The sequence below is a fragment of the Medicago truncatula genome, chromosome 5 (genome assembly GCF_003473485.1).
Source record: "Medicago truncatula cultivar Jemalong A17 chromosome 5, MtrunA17r5.0-ANR, whole genome shotgun sequence".
Lineage (NCBI taxonomy): Eukaryota > Viridiplantae > Streptophyta > Magnoliopsida > Fabales > Fabaceae > Medicago > Medicago truncatula.
Window position 1 is genome coordinate 21,481,332 of NC_053046.1, and position 23,985 is coordinate 21,505,316.

Sequence of the window (23,985 nt, forward strand, 5' to 3'; positions counted from 1 at the left end):
CACTAAAGGCATCCGAACTTTGGCGCGATAAACCAGCTGTTTTCTTGTGTCTCCGAAGACCAGGGTAAACATTTTTAACGACAAAAGTTAGTATTGTTAGTATTATACTAATTGGAGATCTCGAACTCTTGAATTACTTAATTATAAGTCTTCTGCTTAAATCTCTTACTACGAAGCTTACCTAATTACGAAGCCAACCTTATATTCTCCGAGGACAAGGGTGAATTGTTATTCTCCGACAACAACAACAACCAAACATTATCCCACTAAGTAGGCTTGTATTCCAAACATCACTATTAGTTCAATCATACTCATATGATAAATAAACAACAGTATAACTCACATAAATACTATAGAGAGAAAGAGCAAACAAAATGTAACTTTTCAAGCCCTAAAAAGATCCATCTTTTGAACATTTTAATACTCTTAAAAAGACAAATATATAAGTAATTTTTGTTGTAATCTTAATGGTGTTTTATATCTCTTGATTTGAAAGTAGAGTGGGTTTCTTGCTGCTATTTATTTCCCTTGTATTTGAAAACAGGTGCATCATGTGTAGAGCTGAGGCACACCAGCTTTATTCCAGAAAACCCATATTTGATTCACTTGGTTTTCAACTATTTGCAGTTCTTCATGAGGAAATTGAATCAGAGGTAATTAATAATAACAATCTTTAGCCTTATTTTAATTCATTAAGCCGTTTAAATCTTAACTTATTCTCATTGTAACCCATTTGGGGTTGACCTAGTGGTTCGATTCCCTCTGGTGCCAATTTCGGTGGGTTAAGTCCATACAGAGCTTGCTACTTTAAACGGGGCCCCCGCAAGTGGACGGTGGGATTGATCCCCTCAGATTAGTTGATTCTTGGATCGGATACCGAGTTTTAAAAAAAAAAAAAAAAAACTTATTCTCATTGTTAAACAGGTAAAAGATTTCTGGCCTAGATACTGGGGTGGTGTTGTACTTCTTGATCGCAGCAGGGACTTTTATAAAGCTCTTGGTGGTGGAAAATTACCCAAGGAGAACTTTATATCAGGATTTTTGCTCAATCCTAGAGCACTTTCTAATTACAAGAGATCAAAAACCATGAACATTGAGTACAATTTTAAAGGTGAAGGTGAAATAAAGGGTGGACTCTTTATAATAGGGAATGGAAAGAGTGGCATTGCTTATCAGTTTATTGAGAGAAATTTTGGTGATTGGGCACCAGTGGCTGAAGTTATTGAAATCTGTACTCAAATGCAGAAGGTAACAATTATTGTTTGCTCTATTTTCCATGTCACTAGGGTCTATGCAGCAACAACACACAAACATGGAAATTAAGCACGACACAACATGCGATGCATATATCAATAGTTAAAGGGTCATGTTAATTTGTGCCCTATATGTTAGAAACCTAAAAAGAGTAACTTTGCATTGGAAAACATGACATTTTAGTTTTTAAGAAGTTGAATGCACAACTTTTGATACGTATATTTTTATAATTAGTTCTTTAACATGTCTCCTTGAGGGCACAATAATTAAAAAAAGAAAAGTGGTTGAAAGTCATTCCACATGTCAGTATGGTCTCAATGTCGGATATCTAACATAACTTCAATCTAGAGTATCTTGTTAGGGTTATATCACGATTGAGGAGTGCTCAAAACATTATTTTTTTTTAAATATTTTTTAAATATTCACTCTTTTATTCGGTGAAATTTATAAGGGTTACAACATTTTATATGGGATCTATTCAAAAATATGGAAAGCACATTGATTTCACTGAATAAAAAAAATAGATATTAAAATGTTGAAAAGAGAGTATTTATAGCACTCATCAATGACAGTTTATCTTTTTTGACACAATGTTATGGTTCATCTTACTTAGATATTTTACAAATCTTGTGAATATGATGCAGAACCAAGTAGAAGGTCAAAGGGAGTTTGTGCTACATTGAGAAGTTTCTACTTGGAGCTAGACATCAATTAAACTCATTTTAGTCACTAGGACATCGATGATACAACTTCTATATATTCATTATTAGTTAATGCAGATAACATTGATAAATCTATTCTTTGTTTCCATTCCCCTGATATTTCAACCTTCAGAAGTTTGGCTAAATATCTGTACTAGAAGTAATGTACTTATCAAATCAGATCAATAATCCCTTCAAAAAAAAAAAATCAGATCAATAATGGAAAAATTCATTTTAGGTTATTTTGTTTTAGACTTCTATACATTTTGGGTTAAATAAATAAATGGTTGCTTTAAATATACGAATATTTGATTTTAGTCACTCTAAAATATTTCTTAGGTTTTTGGTCCCTCTCTAAAATATTTCATCTATGAAATTAGTCTCTTCTCTACATTGAGTATTATATTATAGGCTTAATGATGTGTTTCATCCTTGCAATTAGGCGTCATTTAAAAATTAGTCCATGTAATCGTTAATCCTGGCAATTTACCCTTGCATTGTTTAATCATTTAAAATTTCGTCTTTTGACCAACTTAATCACTGCCACGTCATCAAATTAGCAAAATGGCATGGGAATGGACAAAAATACCCTCGTCATCCATTCGTGAAATGACATTTTTACCCCTGTCTTCATCTTCTTCTCATAATAAAGACGAGGGTATTTTTGTCCATTCCCATGCCATTTTGCTAATTTGATGACTTGGCAGTGATTAAGTTGGTCAAAGGACGAAATTTTAAATGATTAAACAATGCAAGGGTAAATTGCCAAGATTAGCGATCACAGAGACTAATTTTTAGATGACGACTAATTGCAACGACGAAACACATCATTAAACCTATATTATACTAGAGGAGGGACTAATTTCATAAATAAAAAAATTTAGAGAGACTAAAAATCTAAAGAATATTTTAAAGGAACTAAAATCAACTGTTAGTATATTTAGAATACTATTTACTTATTTAACCCTTACGTTTTTTTAGGACGAGGTACTTGGGTTATATTGGCTAAATATTTGTACTAAAAGTAATCCAAGAGCAACAATGCTGAAAAATGCGATTGATTATTTTTTCTGTCTCCATGAAGGGGGCAGGCAGTAACATGCTCTCTGCTTTTAAATGATTCCTATCATTCAGCCTTCCATGTGATATGTCTGAGTGAGCTAAGAAGCAATAAATAATGTTTGTGGTGTCATTGTCATAATCAATATTGATACACTGATCATGTAACTATGCTTTTCGTACTTATGAAATTTATTTATTTTTCTTAAAATGAAAGTTAAAGACCAAAAACTAAGATTCAAAGAGATATAGAAATTAAAGAAAACAGTTTTAAAAAAATGGTAAGCAAAATTTACTTATTTTTCAGGGACAACATGCAATTATTTTAATTTTTTAAAGAGGTGAAAACAAATTATTGCGTTGGAGGAACGTGTAACTGAAAACGGTTATGGCGGAGATGCGCGTAACAGAAAATGGTTATGGTGGAGGATAGTTGGACCGTGGTGGTTAGTGAACGATCCCCTCCTTATAGCGTCAAATGATATGTTCGGTGAGAACGGATGAGTGGAAACGGCAGCGGTTAATGCTCCGGTGTGACGGTAACGGCTTATGGTACTACGGTGTTGAGCCGTCGCGATGGAACGAAAGGTGCCTGTAGGCACATTAGCACTCCAACGCTTAAGTGAATAAGGAAGCTGCGAAAGATTGTTTAGAAAGTGGTGTGAAAAGTGATATTGAACAGATATAGAAATTTAAGAAAACAGTTTGCAAAATTTACTTATTTTTCATGGACAACATACAATTATTATAAATTTTTAAAGTGATGAAAACAAATTAAAACACAATTGTCTGACAGGACATGACCAAAGCCTACATGGTGATGCTATTTCATATATAGGGCATTAAGGTATAGTTCAAACCTATGAACTAAAATTAATCATGAATCTCCTTATGGATCCTAAAATTATCCAAGAATGATTTCCCTTGTATCTTGCTTGAAAGGTGTGCTTTCAAGTAATCTGCAGCAGCAATTGTTTTGAACAATGCAGGACTTTCAGGAGTCACAAGGCTGGGTGTTGGGCCTATATATCCTCCCATATAAGGATTTTGAAATGTAGCCATAGATATCCTCTCCTTCACTGAATTCACTGTTGCTCGATGTTCAATACTTCTGTAAATTCCATTGGTCAATATCTGCCACACGACATTTACAATATTATTAATAACAATTCTCTTCATTTTTATTAGGCTTAATAGCCGTTTTCGCCCTAACTTTCACGAAGTTGTGATTCTGGCCCCATAAAAAAAACTACAAAACCGCCCCTTAAGTTTTGCAACTGTAGCGGTTCTGGTCCCCGAAGGCCAATTTTTGGTAAAAATAAAAATAAAAAATAACACGTGGCACCTCATTTAAGATGTCACGTCAGCCTAGACCGAGTCAAAATTGGCCTTGGGGGCTAAAACTGCCACATATGCAAAACTTAGGGGACGGTTTTGTAGTTTTTTTCTTAGAGGGCAAAAATCACAACTTTGGGAAAATTAGGGGGCTAAAACTGCTATTAAATCTTTTTATTAACTCTTACATTCTCGTATGAATGAGATTCTGATGATTTACATTTGACCAAAATGAAGCAGTCAAATCTGATTAGTAATTGTTTTAGTCTAGATTTGTAATGGAGTTATTGCAAACAATTTATCTTAATTAAAGTTTATTAACTCTTTAAAGTCAATCAATTAGTTAATTCTTTTGAAATATTCATAATATAAAAATAACTAGCAAAAAATAAGAAATAAAAATAGTATCTGTGAACGTAGCTCAATTAGATGGATATATACCACACAATAATGCAAGGGAGTTGGGTTCGAACTCCACATTCCCTACCTAATCATCTTAAAGATGAATTTTTAAGGGCTAAACTATCTAACAAAAAAATAGAATTTAATTTTCTTTACAAAATAGAAAAGTAAGATTTAGCTAATCACATAGGATTACCTCCAACGTATCTCCAACGTTGACGACAAAAGCATCAGAGATAGGATTGATAGGAATCCACATTCCATCTTTTTTTATTTGAAGTCCTTGAATGTCATTGACTTCGAGAAGTATTGTAAGGACAGTAGCATCAGAATGAGGATCAAGTCCAATGACTTGCTCTGGTTGAGGACATGGAGGGTAATAATTCATCCTCATTGATTGGCTTCCCTCTTCAAATAAATCCAGCAATTCATTTGGTTTGATCTTCAATGCTTTTGATAGAAATTCAATGATTGTGACACACAATTTGTTCAGTTCTAAAGAATAGTTCTCTAGATTATCTCTGCAATAGCAAAAGGTATAAGTTCCTTATAAGAGCTGAAGTCTTGATAGTAAAAACACGTCTGAAGTCTGAACCGTAGTTTGTTAATATGTTTCAAAACATATTTTATATAAATATATTTCAATAAATAATATGATATATCTTTAAATTGATTAAAGAATTAATAGACCAATAAAATTAAACTTTTTTATGATATCAAGCATGACATTTTAGATTTTTTTTGGTACAACATTTCAAAGAATTTGAGTACTATATACTATTTGGTAACAAAATTTTGGTGAGAGGATCTTCTGCGCAAGACAAGGAGAATTATATATTTTTTTTTTAAGGAGACAAGGAGGATCTTTGCACTTAAAAGACACGTAAAAAATGATTAAAATTTACCTATCTCGAAGATATGATAGTTATCATAAAAAAATTTTAAAAAAAATTGTTATTTATTATAGTTCAATTATACTCCCTCCGAGGAATTGTCTTTTTATCCATTTTTCTTTTTCTCAAAATAATTGTCACTTTAGAATACCAATGCAGCATTTATTATTTTTTTCCCATTATAATACCCTTATTTATTGAACTTCATCCAACTTAATTACTCCACTAACTACAATTAATAAGGGTGTTTTGGTAAATAATATTAATTTTACCATCCAAATCAACAAAATTAATCATTTCCTTAATAACCGTGCATCAACCGTAAACGACTATTATTTAGAGACGGAGGGGGTAGTTGATAACGATACATTTAAATAAGCAAAAAGTTTAATACAGAATAATAATTTTAAATTACTAATAAGATCAACAGATTTATAATTTTGTCCAAAATACAAAAATGTTTAATACAGAATAATAATTTTAAATTACTAATAAAATTAACAAATTCATAATTTAGTCCAAAATACAAAAATTAATATAATAATAGTAATAAAACACTCATTCAAAAAAAATACAAATATTATTCATATTTCTTTATGTAAATCGACTTAGTAGATTTAAAATAATTCTTTTTATGGTTTGCGACCATACCATTTTAACTGAAAAAACAATATATATGCCTCTGTTTGTTACAGCGGTGGATCAGACTTGTACCCACGTTTTGGTAAAAGCTACAATTTTAAGCTTCTCAAAAATCACGGTAAATTAGCATTGGAAAGTGGTATTTATGCTCCCGCCACTATACCAAACAGGCACATAGACTAGATCTTGAATTTAATCTCACATGATCTTGAGTTTGACGTAGACTAGAGCGTAACCTCAACCTTGTATAAACCAATCCGATCCGTATACATCCTTATTCAATTTGTCTCTTATATGGGAACAACAAACAATTTAATGTCCAACAACTGAAATAGTGAAGATTCAACCTACTTTCATAGTTAACCTAATGATATTGTCAGTGCCACGAGCATTTTTCCTTTACCAAAAAAGGAAATTTTAAATACTCCTTCGCTCTTATTTTAATTGTGTTTAAATATTCCTTCTATCTTATTTTAACTGTCTTTTAAAATTCTGCGTGGATTTTTAAAAATGAATTTCTAACTGTTAAGTTACATGATTTTTTTTTATTAAAACAATCTATTAGTTTAGTGCACACGTATTAATTTTTTTTTTGTGGTGGCCGGGATTCGAACCCCAGACCTTACATATTATTATGCATTGTCCATACCAACCGAGTCAAACTCACGTGAACGCACACGTATTCATTTTGGGTATACTGTAAACGAGTCTTATTCTTATCTTATTTGCTAAAAATTACTTAAGATATGAATAAAGTTAAAAAGAATTGAAGAAACGATAAACGGTAAACATAAAGGGCTTAATTGCATTTTTCACCCCTATCTTTTGCCAATTGTGCGATTTTGCACCCCATGTTTTTAAACGAGCGATTTTGCACCCCATCTTTTTCCCCCTTTCTGATTTGGAGGCCCCCATGTGTTTTAGTGATGATGTGTCTGATTTTGATGACGTGTCTTCATTTAATGTTTGCCACGTGTGTAAATGTAATTTTTAAAAAACAAAAAATTGATTTTGGAAATTAAAAGAAACGGAAAAAAAATTTGGTAACCAAAAAAAAAAGGGAAAAAAATTGACAGCTCTGCCATGAACGGAACCGATAATCGATATTTTTTGTTTAAAAAAAATTCTATGAATAAAATCCAAATGGAAAAAAATTAAAATAAATAATTAGGTTTTTTTAATTCGTTTTTGTTTTAATTTTATTTTTTTAATTGGTTTTTGTTTGTATTTTATTTAATTTTAATTTAACAAGATCTCCATTTTCTTTTAATTTCTAAAATTAATTTTTTGTTTTTTAAAAATTACATTTACACATGTGGCAAACATTAAATGAAGACAAGTCATCAAAATCAGACACATCATCACTAAAACACATGGGGGCCTCCAAATCAGAAAGGGGGAAAAAGATGGGGTGCAAAATCGCTCATTTAAAAATATGGGGTGTAAAATCGCACAATTAGCAAAAGATAGAGGTGAAAAGTGCAATTAAGCCAACATAAAGAGTGAAAAATACCTGAATGGTTGTGGGATAGAAGGAATTAGATGAGGATTTCTGCTATACATTGGCAAAGTTTTTATGTAAAACATATCTCCCCATATTAACTTTTCTTCCTCTGATCTTATATAAGCTTGTCCAAACCCCTGCAATTCTTTTGGTGTTTGCCAAAACTTCTTTTTCTCTTCCACTGGGAGGTTGAAGAATTGTTCAACACGAATTTTCACATTTTCTACTAGTGAAGGATTGACTCCATGGTTGATTAGCTGTGATTGATTAAGATGAAAATTTTACATACTCTCTAGTATTTTTTATAAGAGACAAATAAATCAACAAAAATTAATATATTTGATTCGTAATATAAATCAAATAAGAGATGAATATATTTGATTCGTAATCAACAAGGGTTGACTCCATGGTTGATTAGCTGTGATTGATTAGGATGAAAATTTTATACTTCCTATGATCTTTTTTTTAAGAGACGAATGAGTCGACTAAAGTTAATGTATTTGATTCGTAATTTTAACTAATATAGATTAAATACATTAATTTTAGTCGATTAATTTGTCGCTTATAAAAACTACCAGAGGAAGTATAAAGCAAATAAAGTTAAATATGTGTCGTTTATAAAAGTCCCCAAGTAATACTCCTTGAAAGTAATAAAGAGAATTGCATTAAAACTTGCTTGCTTTTGAACTTATTTGTAAATGTAATAAAAATTTAAAGAAGGAATGCAAATAATTGACCCAAACCTGGAAGAAACCCCATTCCTTACAAGCATGGTCTAGCTTCTCAAGCTCAGTTGCATCTTCACATAATAACTTATCAAAGTTGATAATTGGGATTTGTGGTAAAGAGGTTGTGTTAGATACAACAATAGGGTCTTGATTTGGTTGAAGATATTGTTTTGGAACTTTTGTTATTCCTTGCTTTGCCAACTCTTGGACGGAAGGAGCCAGGATAGAAGTATGACCCATTTGATGAACCAATTTTCTACTTCAAAGGATTTAAAGAGTGAAGAATAAATATATGGTGGATGTTAATAAAGAAGGGGATTAATGAGGTTAATATTAATATGTGTCAATATGTGTGTATATTTTACTAGATGAACTGTTTCTAATATAAGGTTTACGCATACAGTCATACAACACGTTCGGTCCCATAACTTTTCATACATTAGACAAATCAATAAAGTTGTGTCATTTTATTTATTTAAATTCCTTTCTTCTTATTTTTTTTTATCAAAAGATTCATTCATAAATAAGATTCTCTAATAAAAATATTTTTCAATATAATTAATTAAAACGAGTTAAAAATATATTTGTATATATTACTAACTATCAAATAAAAATAATAATTTTGATGTTCGAAAAAATTATGTCATGAGCCGTAACCCATAATTTTGATGTTCGAAAAAATTATGTCATGAGCCGTAACCCCTCGTGTCCATGCTCAGGCTACCTTGTCATACAATTATTATGTCATACAATTATTATGCATGTAAGTTTGGGTCCTTCATCGAGTAGGAGCCCACACTAATTAAAAAGAAGTTATTGTTTTTTCCACCCCATTATTTTCTCGTGGGCAATTTTTTTCCTTTCTCAAAAATACATTTTCTTCAGATTTTAAAATAGACTATTATTTTTCCCTCAAAAAAAAAAATAGACTATTATTTTTCCACCCTAATACTTTCTCATGTGTCCTATTTGTTTCTGAAAATACACTTTGTTCAAATTTTGTAATCCGAATCATGTTGTACGTATTTTCGGATTGTGAAGTATGAAACATTGTAAACCCAAGAAAATGTGTTTGTATTGATATCAAATGTCTCTACCGACCATCGTACGATCCTCGCAATAAACAACATACAATTTAAAGGATCGTTTAAACGGTCAACGTCGACCATGTGAAATTCTGGCACACAATGAACATATGTCCTATCAGATGCCCGGGACACTAGGAATGTCTTATGGGTGTCCTGAACACTTAGTTATGACAACGTAACACAATAAACAATAATCAACAATAAAGTAAAGTGTATGGAAGGAAGCGCACAAGATATTTGGTAACCCAGTTCGATGCAACCTACGTCTAGAGGCATCCATGTCAAGAAAGGAAATCCACTATTATAGTATTAGTTCAAAGTCCTATACGAACAACCTCCTGCTTACGGCCTTCTCACCTAATCACTACTTGTGGTAGTTCTATCTAAGACTCCCCCTAGATATGTGATCCCATCTCACTTTATCTCAGCCACACAACCTGTGATTTCAACAATGATTACAATCAAATAGGAGAAACACTCCAATACACAAAACCTAATCTTGCTTAAAAACTCTAGATTGGTTCACAAATAACAACTTCCAACTCAACTAAAATAGTCCAGCTCAGTGCATCATGGTGACACAAAGAGTGGATCACAAATAACAAGGACAAACACAAAACCCTAATAAGATTCTTTCCTCAATGACGACTTCAGTGGTCTTCACGTAGGTTTGAGGGTTCCTTTATATATCCAGAGAAGGCATAGGTTTGATCATCAATCGGGCTAAAAAAAATAGCTGATCCAAAAAAGTCTTAAGCTACAATCTTCTAGAAGCAAATATAGTGTTTCGTAAAATGTTTAGGACATTCAAAACTGAAACACGACAATGCACAAACTGACATAAGCAGCTTCTAGAAACACACGCCCTTTGTAGCACAAGTTATGTGAATCATATCTTCAGAGATCTGTCCCCGTGAACGTATCTCAATTGGTAAGGACAATGCATAATAGATGTAAGGTCCGAGATTCGAACCCCGGACACCACCAAAAAAAATCTTCAGAGATCTCACGTAAAAACCAAACTTCCAAGAAAGCGAAACAAATCATAACACTTTGAGACAAGATGTCGTACTTACATGTCTAAGAAATTTGGTCCAACATCTTGCTAGAAATTCTTGTTTTAACAAAATGCAGCCAACACAATATAAAAACCCAACAACCCCCTTTTGGAAAATTTTGGCTAAAACACTCTTTAATAATAAACCAATATTAGCAGGTGGTTTACAAAGACACCTTCTTTCATGTTAACACATAAAACATCTTGAAAGAAAGAAAAACTTCGTCAACGCTACTTCAGAAGAAATCTTTAAATAAAAATAACGCACAAGAATAAACTTCAGCAAAAACACCAGAGGCATACTACAATAGAATTTGGAAATACCCAGCCTCACATAAAAGCTTCAAACACACAAGGAGAAATAAACTCTACAAAAATATCATACCCAGGGAGAAATAAAATCCCATAAATAAAACTCCATATAAAGAAATAAACTCTCACTAATCATAACATGTCTAGAGAGAAATAAACTCTCACATGATAACAATCCAGAGAGAAATAAAGATGTCTAGAAATAAACTCTTCAATCTAGTTTCTGGTGGCCATCACTTTTCAAAGACGTGCATCTCTTTGTTTCTAAATGTGACAAATGTCAACGCACCAGTAATATTACTAAAAGAAATGAAATGCCTTTGAAAACATCCTTGAAGTAAAAAATTTCGATGTATGGGGTGTTGACTTTATGGTACCAGTTCCTTCTTCTTTTGGAAACCAATACATATTGGTGGCAGTTGACTATGTGTCCAAATGGGTTGAGGCCATTGCTTCCCCCACTAATGATGGACAAGTTGTAATAAAATTGTTTAAAAAAATTATTTTTCCAAGGTTTGGGGTGCCAAGGGTTGTGATAAGCGATGGTGGGTCTCACTTCATTTCTAAACACTTTGAAACACTTTTGCAAAAGCTTGGAGTGAGACACAAAATTGCAACACTCTATCACCCACATACTAGTGGACAAGTTGAGGTCTCAAATAGACAAATCAAGGCTATTCTTGAAAAAACTGTTTCAACTTGTAGGAAAGATTGGTCAAGTAAGCTTGACGATGCTCTTTGGGCCTATCAGACGACTTACAAGACTTCCATTGGAATGACTCCTTTTAAACTAATTTATGGGAAATCTTGTCACCTTCCGGTTGAGCTTGAGCACAAGGCTTATTGGGAAATTAGAAACCTCAACTTAGACCCCAATTTAGCTGGTGAGAAAAGAAAACTTCAATTAAATGAGCTAGAAGAACTTAGGATAGATGCATATGAGAATGCCCACATTTACAAGGAAAGAACAAAGAAATGGCATGACAAGAAAATCCTCAAAAAGCACTTCAAAAGCGGTGACCTTGTGCTGCTCTTTAACTATAGGTTGAAGCTTTTTCCAGGTAAATTAAGGTCACGATAGTCCGGTCCGTTTTAAGTCCGCACGGTCTACCCTTATGGGGCAACTGAGATTTTTTCTGAAGAAACCGGATCATTCACGGTTAATGGGCAAAGGCTAAAAGTTTATAATAACGGCAAAGTAAATGAAGTAGTAGCCGATTTTACTCTGAGTGACCCTCCTTGAGGAACTACATCCTCGTTTTTGTCAAGCTAGTGACAATAAAAGAGCGATTCGTGGGAGGCAACCCACGAATTTAATTTCTTTATTTGTTTCCTGTTATTTCCCTTTGTTTTGTAGGTCATTGTCCGAATATGATGAGAAAAGGCAAGAAAAAGTGAAGCTAGAACCACAAGAAAGGTGGCACGGCCCGTGCTTAAAATGGCACGGTCGTGCTTAAAATGGCACGGCCGTGCCTGGATCAAACATTGAAGAACCAAGAAAAAGGCAGAAAGAAGGCACGACCCATGCCTATATTGGCACGGCCGTGCCAACCTGACAGACCTCTAGGGTTCAATTTTTCACTTCCTTTGGCAAATTGTGAGCTTTCCGCATCCTTTCTCCCTCTTTTCTTGTTTCTTATTCTTCTCTTTTAATTTTCTTACTTTCAAACATTGAGGACAATGCTTCTCCCAAGTGTGGGGGAGGCGTAATAAAGTGTCTTGAGTCGTTGTGTTCCAAACTCCCTTCAACTTTATTCTTTTGTTTTGTTTAATTGCAAAAGGCATGATTAAGTAGCTTGTTTTTATTGAAAAATTATGACATAAATTTTTGTGGTCTCCTCTAAATTGGTTGTTTCTTGTACATGAAAGTGAACTCTTGTGTTTTAAGTTTTCGTGATATACCCACATCTTGTTTTATTGTGAATAATTCTCCAATGAGAAAAGCACAAGTTGCATCCCTTGAGCAAGCGTATGAATAGGTATTTTAAGGAGCGCGTTCTAATTTTAGTGGTATATTAACCCTTAAAAGTCTTTAGAGTAAAAGTAGTATAAGTTTGTGTGGGGAAATCTGCAGCCCCCAAGGCATTTAAATTGTCAATTTTAAAATCTAGCTAACTCCCATCACTCTTATATGAAATGAAGAAAGGACTTTTCTCGGTTGATTTAGCGCTAGGATTAAAACCTGTTTCCTCATAATATCTATCTTATACAGGAGTAAGAAAAGGGTTGGACTACACACACACACACTCACTTAGAACTTGATTGTTGGGTTGAATAAAGGTTACAAGAAATGTTTGAGTTTGTGATTAGTGTACGCTTGAAATAAAAGCCTTTGAGGAGATATAAGTTTTGATTGAATTGTCATATGTAATCTTGTTTTATGCTACTATATTTATGCCTTTTGCTTGAGGACAAACAAAGATTCAAGTATGGGGGAGTTTGATGAGTCAATAATTAGTAATTTTAGTATAATATTCAGTTTCGTTTTATTTAGATTTAAGTTTATTTTATTTAAATATTATTTCCTTTTTGAACTATTTTACTTCAAATTGCATATTATTATATTTCAGGAATGAATATTTGATGGATTGAATCTTGGAGCAAAAGAAAGGAGTTTGGAGCTCATTCGGAGCAAAAATACGAAGAATCGGAGACAAAAATGTCTCCCCCAAGTCAGAAGCTTGGCAAGGCCGCAGTTTCTTGCGGAACATTTGTCATACCCCAATTTTTGACCTAAGGCCTCACTGACACTTGTCACTCGACTCTGATCGATCTCTGATTTTTCAGTATAAAAAATTCGGCAGGGAGGTATTTTAAAATACCTCATTTTTTGATTCCGAGTCGGACCCTCTTTTCTCTTTTTATTTTCTTTCCATCTTTTATTAATTTTAATTTTAAGATTAGTTACTTTTTTTTATATATTTAATAATTTTTATTTTCCATCTTTTAATTTTATTTTTCTTTAAATAATTTAGTTTAATTTGTTTTTATTTTATTTTATTTTATTTCTTTTTAATTAATTAGTGTCCAAAAAAAAAAAACAAAGTGTCAATAGGTCCAAAATAAAATGTACAAGGTCTAAAAAAATTTCAAGTCAAGTGTCAACTTTAACATTCCTTTTTCAAAATTCACCATAATTGTCCATCATTTCCTTTAAACCAATTTTCCTTTCTTCATCAACCTCCTCACCTATAAATAGAGCTCTCATTCCACACAATTTCACACACCAAAAGTTCTCTTGAGTTGTCAAAGAACTTTTATCTCTTCTCCCTCTTTAGCTTGTGTTGACGAGCTATTCTTTTCTTCTCCCTCTTTTTTCTGTCCCTTCGGAATAAGTCCCTTCGGAAAAGTCCCTTCGGTAATTTTTGTCCCTTCGGTTGTCAATTTCTTTTATTTTCTTGCATTTTATTTCTTTTTAGCATTTTTGCATTTTTTTTATTTCTATTTAGCATTTTAATTATTGTTATTTATTTTCCAGCAATTAGAATGTATTTAGGTCCAATGTAAATATAAATGAGAAAAGTATGTGGGTGTGTGTGTCCTTTTATTTCTTTACCGCCTTAGGTATATCCAAAAATGCAAAAAATTTAGATTAGGGATTTTGTGGTGATCCAACGTCACTACAAAAATCCACGCGCTTGTATTTTTATTGCTCCGTTAGTTTAATTTTTATTTAATATTCCAAAAAAAACAACAAAAAACATGCAAATAATCAAAATCACAAAAATATTTTCATAATCAAACCTTGATCCAAATCAAGTGACCGCATTTTTATTTTCTTTTCTTAATCAAACTTCAATCAATTTAACTTTACTTTAAGTCTCTTTTTTTTCAATATTAAAAAACACAAACAAATACTCATTTGCCACTTGGCTTTTCATTTTAAAACCTTTTTCAAAACTAATAAAAAACACTCAACAAATCAAACGTCAATTTCTACCCCGAACTACGAGGTTTTGATCCCTCACGGGTACGTAGGCAGAGGACCATGTCTTTCCAAATCAATAAAAAATGTAGATAATTAGGTATTTATTTTTCCACTTTAATTCCTTCTTTTTCAAAAGCAAGCAAGTTTATAGCACATTAAATTAAATAAAATCAAGAGGTTCCTGTAGAGTACTACGGACATAAAGGGTGCTAATACCTTCCATTTATGTAACTAACCCCCGAACCCTAAATCTTTTCAAAATGGGGTAGTTTGAACTTTTTTCCCCTTTTTCTTAAAAATTAAATGTTCAGTCGTGAAATAAATTAGTGAGTCAAAAGCTAATCAAATAGCCTTGATCTCCGAAAAAATGACGCGACAGAAATGGCGACTTCACTGGGGACCCCTTAAGAGGGTTAAGCCTAACTTGGTTTTATTTAATTCTTTGTGCTATAATTTGCTTAAAACAAGAATAAAAAAATAAAGGATGGAAATACTTGTATATATGTTCTTCCTTCCTCTTTCTTCTTTCTAACGTGAGTGGTGAGATAAGTCCTACACCCGGGCTTGAGTGAAATATAAGATAGGACGGAGTACAACCATAGTGCCATACCAGGAGCGGTCCTGTGTTATGTGTGCATGTGGTATAACTCCACTCAACGGAGGTCTCTCAAAGTAATATGATGTCACCATGAGCAGTCGTGATTGGCACTATTATTTTTGAATGACCGTCGAAGTTGAGAAACCTGTAGTCACCTTTAACCCATCTTGGCCTTTTTAGGACGTAGTGCGGTGGCTAAACCAAGAGCAGTCTTGACTTTGGTCGACACGCGATACTACACTCAAACTAGACTTACTTATGGATGTTATTGGACTAGGAGCGGTCCTATACACCGATATGTTCATAAGGGAAGTTGTAATTTGGGAACTTGGTAGAACCCGAAATACAGGTACATTTGAAACCATAGTCCTTACCAATTGGCGTTGTTACCCTTAAGCTCCAACATTATGGACTTAATCTCACCATGCATTCCATGTTCTTTAGCATAATCATGCATACATGCATTCATTCATAAAAACTTTTTTCCTCACTAATATCGAAGGACTTAGATAAATTCTTGTAAACATCAAAGATATTGTCCTTGTAAGAAGGAACACCAAGAAATACAACTTCAAAAAATCTTAACTAAGCTTTAGCTTTTGTTAAGAACTTTTATCCTTGGTTTCGTTCTTACTTTTGAAAAGGGAACCAATTGCAACATCTTCACAAGTTTCAAACAAAACAATGTTCCTCATCAAGTTTACAATTACTTTGACGAGTCCCTAAAAAAAAAAATGTGTCTATTTTTGCATAAGCATAGCATGCATCATTTTACATACATAATTTCAAGTCTGAGTCTTACACTGTGTCTTTTCTACTAAAGGTCAATCCATCTCAAAGGTGTCCCAACTGTCCTCGTCCAAAGTCAACTCGCACCTACAACACTCGTGCAAACAAAAAAGAGAACGTATCAGTTTGAACAAGAAATCCACGAGCATTCGTGAAGAGGTAACAAAACTATTGACGTTCCTTCCGCTACTTTTTGTTCAATTAATGTTTGTTTGTTGCTTTTCGCTTTTCAAAAAAAAAAAAAAACATCCTTTCGTCCCGCCCGAGATGAAAGTGATCTTGTGTAGGGCTTTTTGCTTTAAGTATTGGTCATCATTAATAAAAAGGTCGTTTTGATCCCGACTTTGCTTTTTTATTTTGTGCTTTTTCTGGAAAAATGGTAATACAGAAAAACCAAAAAAAAAAAATAAAAAAAATTCTTTAATCATTCTCAAATATCTGCATAATCATAACTTATACTTACTTGTCAAAATCAATAATCAAATCATGCATTAATAAACCCGTTGAACACAATAACCATGTACTCTCTATGAACTTTGAATTCCTTGTATCCGAAGCTGAAGAAGAGGAAAATGAAGAGGCTCCCGATGAGATCTCTCACATGCTGGGGCATCTTAGCCGTCAAAACTGCGAACAAAAAAGAAGATTGCCCAGAAGATGGCTTTTATTTACAAAGACTAGCTCCAGGTGCTACCATTTTCTTTGCTTTTGAACAGGGGGCAAACCCCCCTCCTTCCCTCAACTATGCAACATGGAGGTCATGCTTCCTGTGGAGGTCGAAGTCCCAACAATAGGAGTTCTGCCAATGTCCAAGCTTGATTGAACTTAAAATGCTTGACGACCTTGTACAACCATGTCAAAAGAGGTTGAAACAAACTTCCAACAAGAAGGTTCGTCCCCGTGAAATTCAAGAAAGAGACTTTGTGCTAAATAGATACTATCTTTCCAATCAGACTCCAGGGGCAAGTGGACGCCTAACTATGAAGGCTGATGTGCAAAGACTTTTACAACTATGGATGGTGACAAACTTCCACTTACTATGAATGCCGGTGCAGTCAAGAAATACTCTGTCAAAAATAAAAGCTCGATAAGTCGCAAACCTGAAAAGGCAGCTTAGGCAAAAATGAGCGTCTCGATGGACTGAAAACCCGAAAGGGCGGTCCAGGCAAAAATTAGAGACATGAACAAAAATGATTATCTTGATAGATTGAAAACTCAAAAGGGCGATCTATGCAAAAGTTAAGGATCAAAAGACAAAGTAACTGCGTCCGGTCGGGCATAATCCACTTGGGGCATCCAGCTATCAAAAGACCTCCGATATGAAGCATCTGCAGATCAAAGACTCGGAACAGGGGCATTCAAAGTTGTTAGGGAGAATAGTGGTTATTGTTTTCAATGTACCATCCCATACATCTACCATTTTCCAAATTTTTCAAAGATCCGTGGAGCCATGCCATTGGTAAGTCACCACTCAATTCATCAAATTTGAGCCTATGCCTATTTGTTTGGAACTCTCATTTATTCTATTTGCGAAATTTCTTCTACTTTTTATGGCAATACTTAAAGCAAAAATTTTCAAAAAAAATACAAAAACTTTTTTTTTTTTTACATCTTTTGAAAAGTGTGAACAACAAACACACTCACTTTGAACTCATGAGTAGGTGAAGCGTACATCAACATTCGCCTCGAGAATGGTTACACTCCAGAAGAGAAACATGGCTAAGCAATATGGAAAGGACCTCTGCCTTGAACAAGATGTTGTCACAGTAAAAAAAATATACAAAAAAAATAATAAAACAAAAAAATCAAAGCTCGCTAAGTTGAAAACCTGAAAAGGCGGCTTAAGCAATAGAGAGCGTCCCGGTGGACTGAAAAACCCGAAAAGGCGGTCCAGGCAAAAATTAGGGGCACAAAAAAGGAATATAATCCCGGTGGACTGAAAATCTGAAAGGACGGTCCAGGAAAAAGTTAGGGATCTTTTAAAAATAAAAAATAAAAAAAAACGACTGCTGAAGCATACCAATGGAAGAATACTCTCTGCCGGTTTACAAATGGCGACTTTCTTCCAAACATTTTATCAACAATGGGCTTACCCCCAGGAGGCATCAATTGCTACCTTGTGCCAGGTTCTTACATCGTTAGTGGCTCGATTTGTTCACAATAGTATCATCTCCAAGGAAGTTTGCCGAGTGTTTGTACTGCGATATCAGTCCACCTCCCATCTTGTCTGTCTTGTCTCGTTTCATCGAGTCACCTGTCATATACAGTCTATATAGTCATGCAGTTGCATATTTGTATATTCACACATTCATACATTCACACATCCATACATTCATACAATCATGCATTCATCAATATTTTCACATATTCGTACGTTTATACGTACACATCATATGCACAACATCAATTCACACATAATTGCATAAGTCGTCCAGAATCTCAATTCGGTCGTGTCTCTTCGGTTCAGTCTTAACTTACCATTGTGTCAAGCCGCAAGTTTCTACAAATAAGCCTCTTCCATTTACCTTCTTATTGTCAAAGTGTCATCCCCGGCGTGAAGCCGTGCTAGTCATGACACTAATCACTAATCAATTTCAATTTCAAAAAGTGTCATCCCCAGCAGTAGCTGTACAAGTGGTGTCACCAGTCAATTTCAACTCTCAATAGTGTCATCCCCAGTGTGACTGACCAAGTTGTCCTTTCATTCTTACCTTTGTTAAGCTATCTCATCGATAGTTAGGTAAAAGTATCATTTGTCTTTGTTAAGCTATCATTTCAACGGTAGTTAGACGGTGGTTTTTCTCTCATTCTTACCTTTGTTAAGCTATCTCATCGATAGTTAGGTAAAAGTATCATTTGTCTTTGTTAAGCTATCATTTCAACGGTAGTTAGACGGTGGTTTTTCTCTCATTCTTACCTTTGTTAAGCTATCTCATCGATAGTTAGGTAAAAGTATCATTTGTCTTTGTTAAGCTATCATTTCAACGGTAGTTAGACGATGGTTTTTCTCTCATTCTTACCTTTGTTAAGCTATCTCATCGATAGTTAGGTAAAAGTATCATTTGTCTTTGTTAAGCTATCATTTCAACGGTAGTTAGACGATGGTTTTTCTCTCATTCTTACCTTTGTTAAGCTATCTCATCGATAGTTAGGTAAAAGTATCATTTGTCTTTGTTAAGCTATCATTTCAACGGTAGTTAGACGATGGTTTTTCTCTCATTCTTACCTTTGTTAAGCTATCTCATCGATAGTTAGGTAAAAGTATCATTTGTCTTTGTTAAACTATCATTTCAACGGTAGTTAGACGATGTTTTTTCTTTCATTCTTACCTTTGTTAAGCTATGTCATCGATAGTTAGGTAAAAGTATCATTTGTCTTTGTTAAGCTATCATTTCAATGATAGTTAGACGATGGTTTTTCTCTCATTCTTACCTTTGTTAAGCTATCTCATCGATAGTTAGGTAAAAATATCAATCGTCTCTGTTAAGCTATCAATACGATAGTAGACAATCATTTTCTCCAGTGAAACTACATTCCCTAGCGGAGTCAGATCCATTGTCTTCAACGAATTAGGGTATCCCGTTGTTGTTTCTCATTCGAGTCAAATCATCCTGCATTCATAAATTGCATCACATGCATCCATAGCATCTTAGGTCAAAAATTGTGTACTTTGTATTTAAGTCTCTTCGACTCGTCAAATCAAAGATTTCATCTTCAAATCTCCGGACGAAGAAACTTAAATAGGGGCATCTGTCATACCCCAATTTTTGACCTAAGGCCTCACTGACACTTGTCACTCGACTCTGATCGATCTCTGATTTTTCAGTATAAAAAATTCGGCAGGGAGGTATTTTAAAATACCTCATTTTTTGATTCCGAGTCGGACCCTCTTTTCTCTTTTTATTTTCTTTCCATCTTTTATTAATTTTAATTTTAAGATTAGTTACTTTTTTTTTTATATTTAATAATTTTTATTTTCCATCTTTTAATTTTATTTTTCTTTAAATAATTTAGTTTAATTTGTTTTTATTTTATTTCGTATTAGATTTATTTTATTTCTTTTTAATTAATTAGTGTCCAAAAAAAAAAAACAAAGTGTCAATAGGTCCAAAATAAAATGTACAAGGTCTAAAAAAATTTCAAGTCAAGTGTCAACTTTAACATTCCTTTTTCAAAATTCACCATAATTGTCCATCATTTCCTTTAAACCAATTTTCCTTTCTTCATCAACCTCCTCACCTATAAATAGAGCTCTCATTCCACACAATTTCACACACCAAAAGTTCTCTTGAGTTGTCAAAGAACTTTTATCTCTTCTCCCTCTTTAGCTTGTGTTGACGAGCTATTCTTTTCTTCTCCCTCTTTTTTCTGTCCCTTCGGAATAAGTCCCTTCGGAAAAGTCCCTTCGGTAATTTTTGTCCCTTCGGTTGTCAATTTCTTTTATTTTCTTGCATTTTATTTCTTTTTAGCATTTTTGCATTTTTTTTATTTCTATTTAGCATTTTAATTATTGTTATTTATTTTCCAGCAATTAGAATGTATTTAGGTCCAATGTAAATATAAATGAGAAAAGTATGTGGGTGTGTGTGTCCTTTTATTTCTTTACCGCCTTAGATATATCCAAAAATGCAAAAAATTTAGATTAGGGATTTTGTGGTGATCCAACGTCACTACAAAAATCCACGCGCTTTTATTTTTATTGCTCCGTTAGTTTAATTTTTATTTAATATTCCAAAAAAAACAACAAAAAACATGCAAATAATCAAAATCACAAAAATATTTTCATAATCAAACCTTGATCCAAATCAAGTGACCGCATTTTTATTTTCTTTTCTTAATCAAACTTCAATCAATTTAACTTTACTTTAAGTCTCTTTTTTTTCAATATTAAAAAACACAAACAAATACTCATTTGCCACTTGGCTTTTCATTTTAAAACCTTTTTCAAAACTAATAAAAAACACTCAACAAATCAAACGTCAATTTCTACCCCGAACTACGAGGTTTTGATCCCTCACGGGTACGTAGGTAGAGGACCATGTCCTTCCAAATCAATAAAAAATGTAGATAATTAGGTATTTATTTTTCCACTTTAATTCCTTCTTTTTCAAAAGCAAGCAAGTTTATAGCACATTAAATTAAATAAAATCAAGAGGTTCCTGTAGAGTACTACGGACATAAATGGTGCTAATACCTTCCCTTTATGTAACTAACCCCCGAACCCTAAATCTTTTCAAAATGGGGTAGTTTGAACTTTTTTCCCCTTTTTCTTAAAAATTAAATGTTCAGTCGTGAAATAAATTAGTGAGTCAAAAGCTAATCAAATAGCCTTGATCTCCGAAAAAATGACGCGACAACATTCTAGTGATGTAATTGCTTAGAATCTAAGTCGAATATAAACTATAAATAGAGTAGTTAGCCATTACAAATATTCATCTTTTTTTCTTGGAATTCAATAAGTGAAAATTGTCTTTCTTAATAAAAGTTCTTTTCTTTTCCTTTACTTTCTTGTTATTTACTTTTATGCTTTTCTTCTTCTTCTCCATGTCTACGATGAACATGAGTGAGTAGACTTCTCTTGTCTTGGAATTGTTGGATTAGTCTAATGACATAATCCTAATCAAACCAAGCTTTAACCCTAATCTTATATAACCCTAATCTCTAATCTAAATTCACCGTTTTAACATGAATTAACCATTATCAAACTATGAAAACGAAAGTGGAGGGTTTGATAATTGTTAATCCATCATCTCAAATATCAATTCATAAAATGAAAGTGGAGCTTTGATATTCGAACAAGTGAATTTAGACAAGGGTTGTGAAAGCAGCGAAATAGTCTTTGCAATCTTTGAGACATATAAGTTTCGAACTTCAAAGATTCTAATAGTAATCAAGTCAGCGAAATAGATTTGGTTGCTAAAGGAACCAAAATCTAATAGTAATCAAGTCAGGGAAATAGACTTGATTTCTAGGTTTAATAGTTTGGTTTGTGAAGGATTTGTCACCATGACGGACCAATGATCCCAAGGCTCTTTTTATTATATTAACTTTCAACCATTCGAAAACCCCAACTTTGCAACTTAATTCTCTTGTAATCATCAATTAAAGTTAATTGAATTAAACAACTTCCTGTCAGAACGATACTCTCTTTTTACTACTTCGATAGAACCGTACACTTGCGATTTTATCCCATCAATGACCCACAAAGCTAAAAAACAGAGGAAAATTAAAAAGAAGAAAAACAAGGAAAATTAGAAGTCAACACTTGCATCTCTTTCCCCCGCACTTCCATCCTCTCCAATATCATTACCATCATCCCCGACATCCTCATTTCCTGCCTCAACACCAGCAATATTCACATCACACTCTTACTTAGTCAGAGCCTTTATCATGCTCTCAAGGATGATCATCCTTAATGGGTAGGTCTTGATAGTTTCATCCAAGGATTTGTACGTTTCCTTTAGCTCAACAACAATATTATCCTTTGAGGTTAATCTCTCAGCTTCCTTACCAAATGGCACCGCAATGTCTGGGACATGTGTCCCAACAAACAACCTGTAATTTAAAGTAAGAGGGGATTCCCTTTTAATTAGCACATTAGAAGTGGTCAAAATACCAGGGTGCGGATTTAAAATCACACCATAGACAAGAGATGAAAAGATTGCATGATAATTTTCGTATTTCGTTACAATTTCAATTTCAATTTGGGTTGAAATGACATCCTAAATTTCAAATTTTCCTTGTTCTGCACATGGGTCCTGTACATGGACGTTTTTCACTTCTTCTGTTTTACTTTTCAATAATAAAATATAAATTAATAAGTACTAACACATTACATTAATACTCATTTTTTTACTAAAAAAAATTAATACTCATATTTTTCTTTTAATATTTATAAACATTTTATAATATTAACAATCTAACTATTTTTTATATAATTATCGCAATGTTAACTGACCTGTGCGAAAACAGGGTCTTTTACCGGTTAAAAACAAGGAATCTATAATACTTTAATAAGTTTGTCTTTTAGTGTGCCTAGTGGCGTGACATAATTGACTAAATTGAGTCATGTGGCACCCGGTTGGTTTTGATTTTTTTTTTTACCATAGAGTAACATAAGGACCAATAACAATTTTTTTACAAACTACAAAGACTTAAAACAAACAAAAATAAAGTGCAGAGATCATTACCAAAATATGGTAAAAGAGCAGAGACTAATCACACATTTATGTCTAGATTTGTATACTCAAACTCGTTCTTTAACATATCAAATAATTTAATAATTAACATTTTAATTTTCTTATTTTTACTCATCTACAAACCTACTCGTCTCCCTTTTTAAGATAATTTCGTTTTTATCATTCCAATAGATTTTTCTGCATAATTTTTTGAATTTTAAGTAATTTTTTTTGTATTTAACGAGTGTTGGTCACTGCACATCATCAACTTGCATGCCACATCATTTAAAATATATCAAATCATCAAAGGAATAATAAATATATGATGGAACATGATTTTAAAATGTGAAACTAATTTTCCAAATGAGTAAAAATATCATGTAGCCTACAATTAAGTAAACTTTTTTTAAATGAATTAAGTAAACATTTTATCATCTAGGTGAGGCATCAAGGATCCCAGTGACATCCCAACTAGGTTGTCACCCCACTGGAACTCGTATCCTATACCTACTACTCC

General features: G+C 33.2%; 2 protein-coding genes across 2 annotated transcripts; one reads left to right on the forward strand and one right to left on the reverse strand.

Moving 5' to 3' along the window:
• Positions 1–551: 551 nt before the first annotated feature.
• On the forward strand, positions 552–1,969 carry LOC25480890 (peroxiredoxin-like 2A). The gene is made up of 3 exons (XM_039834676.1): positions 552–653; positions 925–1,248; positions 1,868–1,969. Exons 1-3 carry the CDS (start codon positions 552–554, stop codon positions 1,967–1,969), a joined length of 528 nt encoding a protein of 175 aa, XP_039690610.1.
• A 1,736-nt stretch (positions 1,970–3,705) lies between these two features.
• LOC25480889 (protein SRG1) lies at positions 3,706–8,844 on the reverse strand. The gene is made up of 4 exons (XM_013586627.3): positions 8,534–8,844; positions 7,800–8,047; positions 4,948–5,272; positions 3,706–4,148 (listed from the first exon to the last, which is right to left on the reverse strand). Exons 1-4 carry the CDS (start codon positions 8,756–8,758, stop codon positions 3,888–3,890), a joined length of 1,059 nt encoding a protein of 352 aa, XP_013442081.1. The 5' UTR covers positions 8,759–8,844; the 3' UTR covers positions 3,706–3,887.
• Positions 8,845–23,985: the final 15,141 nt, after the last annotated feature.

Excerpts from the sequence above, each read along its gene's own strand:
- LOC25480890 (XM_039834676.1), top strand. The coding sequence starts at position 552 with ATGTGTAGAGCTGAGGCACACCAGCTTTATTCCAGAAAACCCATATTT. Across the intron at positions 654-924 it reads ATGAGGAAATTGAATCAGAG|GTAAAAGATTTCTGGCCTAG; the intron begins GTAATTAATAAT and ends ATTGTTAAACAG. Across the intron at positions 1,249-1,867 it reads TCTGTACTCAAATGCAGAAG|ATATTTTACAAATCTTGTGA; the intron begins GTAACAATTATT and ends CATCTTACTTAG.
- LOC25480889 (XM_013586627.3), bottom strand. The coding sequence starts at position 8,758 with ATGGGTCATACTTCTATCCTGGCTCCTTCCGTCCAAGAGTTGGCAAAG. Across the intron at positions 8,048-8,533 it reads AGGAATGGGGTTTCTTCCAG|CTAATCAACCATGGAGTCAA; the intron begins GTTTGGGTCAAT and ends AATCAATCACAG. Across the intron at positions 4,149-4,947 it reads ACGTTGGAGATACGTTGGAG|ATATTGACCAATGGAATTTA; the intron begins GTAATCCTATGT and ends GTCGTGTGGCAG.